Source organism: Anopheles aquasalis, chromosome 3, assembly GCF_943734665.1.
Source record: "Anopheles aquasalis chromosome 3, idAnoAquaMG_Q_19, whole genome shotgun sequence".
Taxonomy (NCBI): Eukaryota; Metazoa; Arthropoda; class Insecta; order Diptera; family Culicidae; genus Anopheles; species Anopheles aquasalis.
In genome coordinates this window covers 26,051,596-26,059,095 of record NC_064878.1, presented here as the reverse complement: position 1 = coordinate 26,059,095, position 7,500 = coordinate 26,051,596, and the positions used below count along the sequence as shown (strand labels likewise).

Here is a 7,500-nt window from a genome sequence, read left to right as displayed (position 1 = left end):
CCACCATGTCCGCCTTGAAGCTTTCCATGTCCTGTTGAAGCGATTCATTCTGGCGGTTCTGCACATCGATGTACTTCTCGAGCTCCTGATGAGGAATAGGGACAGGAACGCGATAAAGAATCCAGCATTCAACATCCAACAAACCCACCCCGGAAACTGGCCAAATTACCTTCACTTTCGTTTCCAGTACGTGCTCGTTGATTGTCTTGCTTTCGATCTGTGTCTCCAGCTCGGCGATGATTTCCCGCAGCGTGAACCCCTTGTCGATGGAATCCTTCAGATCGGCTTCCATCTTGCGCACCCGCTCGTCCCGTTCGGCAATCTGCGTGGTTAGCTCCTTCATCTGCTGCTCCGCGGAATCCAGCTGTTGGCAAACCACAATCGAACCAAGCACACCAGAACAACGGTGTCCCAGACCGACCCGAGACGGTGTCATTATTATCATTCAATTCATCTTAATCATCATCACTAGCTCCTAGGACCGTTACATGCGATCAATTCTTCGAGTTATTCTATGTCGCGAAAATCATAAAGCGATCTTCTGCTGCCACCTGCTCAGTCATTTACTTCTAAAACTTCATTCTCAGGAAATTCTGCTGTTCTTCACACTTTTATCTGCTACAGAGTAAAACCATTTATTTAGCCTATAGGTACGCAATTTGTGCCACTCTCTCTACTGGTGTGTTTGTACAGAGACAGACGGAAGATGAAAGGACGGTGATGGTGATGGTGGTGGCGATGATGGTCGCACTCACATTCTCAATGGCACAAATGCACGCTCAAGCAACGTGTTTAAATCGGAAATCGGGAGCCGCAATTGGCACTACTGGAAATGGAAAGATGGGAAATGAGATTGCAAACCAATTGTGGTATGAATGATTACGATACGAGAACAGTCATTGGAAGGAAAGTTCATGCTGGACAGAAAATGGGTCTCCTGTGACACCATCGTGCGCCCCGGCATAGAATCGAAAGTCACTAGCAGAGTGTCGTCAACGGGTGGCAAAACGGAAATGATATTGAAAGGAAAACAGAAGCTTTGCTACAAATTGTGCCAGCGGTTGCCGCGAAATTATAAAATCAATCTTGCCTGCAGTGTGCCGCGTTGGAAGGCAATTTCCGTTTCGCTTTGTTACCCGTCCGTGACAGCAGTTCATTAAACTTCCATTTCCGACAATTCCAACAAAAGCCAAGATTTTTTTCAATTATGTTTTATGTCTTACTCATAAATTGATTTAAACATTAAAATATTAAATGGCCCCCGATTTCTGACACCACTTCGTTCAGCATATGTACAATCTTTGCGCTTGGTTTAAGTGAAACAATCCGCGAAGTATTTGATACCATTGAGAATGCATCCACTACCGTTGTATATTAGAAGAAAGCTAAAAGTAACACCCGTTTTTGTCCTGTTTTTTCCAAAGGTTTATGCGGAAAGCAAACAAAAAAAACAATCAACTTCTATAACCTAAGTGCTAACCTAACCTTCTAGACTACCCAACACTACTGGCCTCAAGTTGAACTTAAAAAAAACTAATAAAAAGATTTACTAAAACTACACTTACTTTTGCAGATATGGTCACATTGTCTTTTGCAAATCTGCAGTTGCTCCCGCATCCTTCCTAATAATTTAATGAAAACGGTTTGTGTACGTGAACGATGATCGACGGAAAGTGTGTCAAAGGAATAAAGGGTAAAAGGATAATAATGCAAAAAAAGGATGTCAAAATAAAAAAACGGACGCCACCATTGCATCCAAATGGAAGAAATTTCATGATGTTTTTTTTTAATAGACCAAGTTGATATGAATGATAAGGAAGATTTAGGATTGAACATTCCGTGTAAAACAGGATTATTGCATTAAAATGAGATGTCGATCAGCCGAACGATTTACAGTTTATGACGGATTGAGCCGCCGCGTATGCAACGTTACACCGTTACACGCCAGTTACCAAAAGGACCCCGCGCGCCATACAAAGAAAAGTTTCCCGTTTGCGATGGGTGCAGCAAACATACATTAGTGCATTTGCGTAGTAGATACGGGTGAGAGGTGGCAAGAAAGCATGTTGTGAGAAAGAAAAAGAGAAAGAAAGAAAGAAAATACATAGAAGAGCGTGAGAGTGTGCCCCGTTAGCCGTTGGCAGGTGGTTTATAGCTACAAGTGAACCCCATAATCATCCAGATTGTGAGTTTATTATACTGCTACCAGTAACCTGTGAGCAGAGAAAGCGATCCGATGCCGCTGATGACGATAATGTCCCGTTTTTATTGACTCTAGGTGGGCTGGAGCATACAAGCATATGGCGTTGCAAAAGTAACGGTAGTAAACCATATCCATACGCAACCCAGCTTGTAGTTTGGATTTTTTTAGTTTTAATTTGCGTTATCTCTGAGGTTATACTAACGAAACAAAGCATCGACAAGTTTATCCATCGTACATTACCATTTGCCTTCCACAAGTAACGTAGGCAGCCATCAGTCACCAACACTAAAGCACCCACCACCAGCTGGCACTTACCTCTTTGGTAGTTCGCTCGAAGTTTACTCGCTCCTTGTCCTTTTCACGAATGGCACCTCGTAGCCGTTCGATTTCCTTCACAAACTCGTCACGTTCCTGCTCACGTTCGGCCGCCTGATCTTCAAGGAACTGCCGGGTAGCTTTAAGCTGTTTATCGGCAGCTTCAATCTGGTTCAGATCCGAGAGCGTTGCAGTGATTCGATTTACCGGCAAGACCGACCGACCGAAGTCAAGGGAAGGCGCATACATAAGCAACACACAGCAAACCACACCAGTCAACGGCAACAGCAGGACCAGCGGTAGCAACAGCAGTCAGGCAGGCACAAAAGGATGAAATTAACGGAAATGAAAATGTAAAACACGAGACGAATAAAAGACATGGGAAGCCACGATTGTCGTTGTAGATGAGGAAATAGGATTTATCAGGTGGAATGAAAAAGATTTCCTCAAACCATGCAAGCAAACCACAACGAACACAAAGAGAATGGTGTGCTAAACATGATCACGAAGAGCACATTTGATGAAAAACAATCTGGTTGCAAGACACCGAAATCCTGCAGCAATGAATGAATGTAGAATGGCTTCCGCACCGCTCGAATACATGAAATTCCCAGCGTTAGATTCACGAAGGACATCAACAACCATTAGAGAAATACAGGTGGATGAGGAAAGATTTTTCCGGGTACACGCGAAAGGTAAAGCGCCACAGAAAAAAAGTCAAACCAACTATTTATATTTTACATTCTGCTTTTTCGCTGGTTGCTTACTTTCGTTTCAACTTCACCGAGTTCAGTGATGCGTTAACAGTGTCGAGTGTAATCGCAAACAGAGAGTTGACACTTTTCCATTTACTCCAATCCACTGAACTTTGAGACAAGGCAACAAAGGGATGGGATATTGCGAATTTGGTAGAAACACGAAAGGACGACATGTCTGCTTTCCTGTCGACCGACAACCGGTAAAGACATATCTAGGGCAAAGGCAAGGAAGCAATCGAGCGGGGCAAGTGAAATAGTCAACCTGATCCAATCTTATAAATGGCGCCCATTTAGCAGTTCGTATGCCATTTGATGCTAGATATTTACATTTTTCACTTGCAAATTGCGTATGAATAGAGCGAGCGAACTCTTACCTGCAGCTGAAGATCCAGTCGATCACGTTTGCCATCCTCCATGTAGCGTTCGCCCTCGCGACAAAAATCTTCCACCATTTGCAGCAGCACGGAATGTCCTTCGATCGTTTGATCCGTGGCATTACTGCTGTCAACGGCAGCACTGCTCAGCATCGCCTTGGCTCGTTCCTGCAACTCGACGAAGGAATTGCTAGTACGCTTGGCCGTCGGTAATAGAGCGTTTGTGCCATAACCCTCACTAAACTCAACCCGTTGGCTATTCAGCTCCAGCAAGTGTTGCTTCGTCTCCGATAGTTCGCTCACCAAACTGTTCTGCTTGCTACGCGCTTCTGCCAATTCGTGCTCAAGCAACTTTCGCTCATCTTCCGATTTCACCAAACGGTTCTTCAGTTCATGTAGCTGCAAATTGAGCTCACCGGTAACCTGGAGCCCCGCCAGATCACCTGGAAGGCTATGGCTTGCATTGGATACCACCGATGCAACCTCCCGTCCCATGTGTTCGTCGAACGAACGGGTCACCTCCATTACGACTGGTTTTCCTTTGGTTCGCTTCAGACCATCTTCTTCCTCGCAACTGTCATTCTTTTCGGAAACCTTGTTCTGCGGCTCGGTGCTATCCTTTTCCGTGGATGCGAGAGCACTTTGCTTCAACCGCTCCGATAGCGCGAGCAGACTGAGTGCTTCCGCCTTTAGCCGGTCCATACATTCCTCCAGATTGAGCGACACGTTTTCCGGATCATCACCGTCGCGCTGTCTCGTCGTCACATACTCCACCAACGACGGATCGTCAATGATCGATATGATCCCCGAAACATCGGGAGCGAACTTAAACAGCTTACAGGACGACAAGAAGGAAAGATCGGTGAGATTAAATTCACTCGTCACGGTACAGTCTGCCAGCTTTAGCTGGCTTTCGTCAGCGGTTGCATTCGCTCCCAACGAAACATTTGCTGCCTGCTGTTGCTGTTGATACCGTTGCAACTCTTCCAGCACGGTCGCGTTGAGATCTTCTTCACAAATCGAAAAACATTTTGCCAAACTGCCCAGCACATTGCGCAGCGTAGACGAGAGCTCACGCAGGTTATCGCGCTCGTTAATGATTTTATCCAGACCGCGTGTCGAGTCAAACGTTGTGTGGCGCTTCAGCTTTCGCTGTAGCTGTTTCTCGAAGTCATTCTTCATGCGAGCCATCTGGTTTAGTGGATGAAACAGAGACGATTTACATGAACGTTAAATTAAGGACTAGGCTTATACGATACGTGCCAACAATATTGTGGCATGCTTACTTACTTCTTCCTCATGTTTGAGTTGCAGCTGGGCAACTTCTAGTTGGCTTTTAGCAGTAAACTTCTCACGCAGCAACACGAGCTCCGGTGGCCAGTGGCTGTCTTCGAAAGATGCGTCAGATAGAAGGGCCTAAAATGACAAGAAGAAAACAAATTATAATAAAAACCCCTTAATCAATAATGGAATTCTAGTTCTATAAATATTATGGCAAATGTGGTATTATTATCGTGCAATACTGATGGTTGTATTAGCCATTTTAGTCAAAGAGTTTCTATGAATTCACAATGAAACATCCATACAGCATGTTACTAATCTTCTGTTACCTTAGGATTTCAACATCGAAACGGTGGAGAATTCTGCCTATGCTACGTCCAAGCAGAGCGTTTGTGATGGTTTCCAACTGGACACAAACCGTTCGCTGCGCACATGAATGGAAGAACCAAAACAAACACAATACATAGGTGGTCCTCGTCCGCGATAGTCCATCGCAACGAAGATATGTAAACGTTAACCCCCGCGCATCACAAACAGTTCTAGCTTCCGAGCACGTGGCGTCCAGAGCTACAGTACTGCTTAATGCATTTATTTCCTACCAACCCAGCATCATACCCGCTCGCACCAACAATCGTGTGATCAAAACAAATACGATACAATCACGACCAGTGGGGAGACGCAATTGGGGAGCATAACACGAACGAATGTCGATGTTTGTGCTGTTTGCTTGGTTGTGACTGAAGCTAGCAGGACTAGCATGTTTTTAAAACTGGAGACATTATGTGATGGAGAACGATGTAAACACGGGCATAAACATAACCGTTATATCCGCTGTGGATGTTCTTTCCTTCCCGTAACACCCCCAACCCGCAATGACTCACAGATCAATGGAAATGTGCACATTTTTTTACAATCAAGTGATTTGCTGGATAACCAATTCAATCAAACACACTTTAATGGTTTCGTTCCCAATCAAACCTTGCCGTTGAGGCGATTCCTCTGACTGCGGTGTTAAGTTGATCAATTGACACAAATGAACAGCTGCTGTACGATCTCCCCTCTGGCAGCTAGACGGCACGCATTTTCCTCTTAATTGAACAAAATTAACTTTCCGGCAACAAGGAATCCAGCCCGTGCTGCAGAAGATACCATAGTGGAACATTTTCCCCGAAAAAGCCTTGAAAGCGGGTCCGGCGACCGACCGTCGAGCTACCCAAACATAAAACCGACCGGTTCGCTGGCCCCCACCCCACAAACGCGCGATGCCATTGATCTGTATCACATGTTGCCACCATGGGGTGGCGGCCAACTATCATGGATTGAAACAACAACGGAGGCTAAGTCTTGGAACGACGACGTCTTGAGCGAAGAATGCACCAGCCGCCGCCGGTGAGTACGTGCTGCTACCCTGCAAATGCGTTCTAGCGAGCACACGAAAGCCTTCGAACGGACACATGAATTCAACATAAGAAGAAGAGCATTGATGCTCGCTATATTTAGAGTACGGCACCAAAGCGAGGGGGAACCTCATCAACGTGCTGCTGCCAGGGTGGAGGCAACAACATACAGAGCGATCCACTACTAGCGTACTTGGAGCATCATCAGCATCGTCCCAGCAGCGGCAAAAGAACACTTTCCGAGTTCTACGACATGTTCGTCGGCAGAGGTCCATGCCAGCTTCTTCCCGCTTTTCGCCCCTAATCGTGAGGCTGCCGGAAGAGCGCAAAGAACAAACCAAAAAGACGACAACATCTCGGGATTGCACGTGCGATGCGATGCCAGGCGATGCTCTTTGACGACCGCATCATCGCATTAATCCCTCACGCTATCGTCATCGTCGAGACGGAATATCAAACTGCGGTGTGCCCGAGAGCTGCTGTCCCTTTGATGCGGCAAAATGATGTTATCCGTGACGGCGGGGGCACCAGACGGAAGCAAAGCGTTAGGTTTTCTGGGTTCTGCGACGCGACCCATGGAACATCATGCAAAACGTACAATATCCGTTTCATGCAACGAATGACAGCAGCAGCCTCCGGAGCATAGTTTCCATCGGGCACCGTATTTACTATAAACAAATGAGATGAAAATAAATAATCAACAGCAGCCAGAACCGGGCACATTGTATCGTTTACAGCAGCGGGCCCCCATCATCGGGTCACGTTATGTCTGGAGCACGTCAGCGAGATTTCATATTTTTTGTCACTCTCCAGACGTGCCCGACTAGTATTCGCGAGTTTTAATTAAAACTCGAGCCAGCCAGCCGTAATTCCCCGCAACATTCTACTTTATCCTTTCTAGCAGGTCACGGATTAATGGAACCAAGCCGTGTTCTTCAAGTGTTTAAAACGTTGCATTATGATTTTATGGCCGCTAGCTGAGCTCCCGGGATGAAAATTGTAGATCACCATTTAGATTCCAACTCGGATCGAGATTCGGACCCTCTCTCTCCCTTGCGGTTTCATGAAACCTTTAAAAAGGGAAATTAACAGGTTTGCTATATTTAGGACTTTTGGCCCCCGCTGCTTTCGAACGGAAATGCGCTTCACTTTACGCCTCTTCGTTCCTACGG

The 7,500-nt window shown here is 45.9% G+C and overlaps 1 protein-coding gene across 1 annotated transcript in view; it reads right to left on the bottom strand.

The window, feature by feature from the left end:
* The window catches only part of LOC126578889 (pericentrin), a 29,755-nt gene that overhangs the window by 11,640 nt on the left and 10,615 nt on the right, over positions 1 to 7,500 (bottom strand). Inside the window, exons 5-10 of the mRNA XM_050241891.1 lie at positions 4,941 to 5,066; positions 3,651 to 4,841; positions 2,519 to 2,686; positions 1,566 to 1,622; positions 170 to 364; positions 1 to 85 (exon numbers count right to left, since the gene is read on the bottom strand). The exon at positions 1 to 85 is cut by the window's left edge and continues 443 nt beyond it. Of these exons, the coding sequence (XP_050097848.1) occupies positions 1 to 85; positions 170 to 364; positions 1,566 to 1,622; positions 2,519 to 2,686; positions 3,651 to 4,841; positions 4,941 to 5,066 (1,822 nt within the window). The remainder of the gene's footprint in view (positions 86 to 169; positions 365 to 1,565; positions 1,623 to 2,518; positions 2,687 to 3,650; positions 4,842 to 4,940; positions 5,067 to 7,500) is intronic.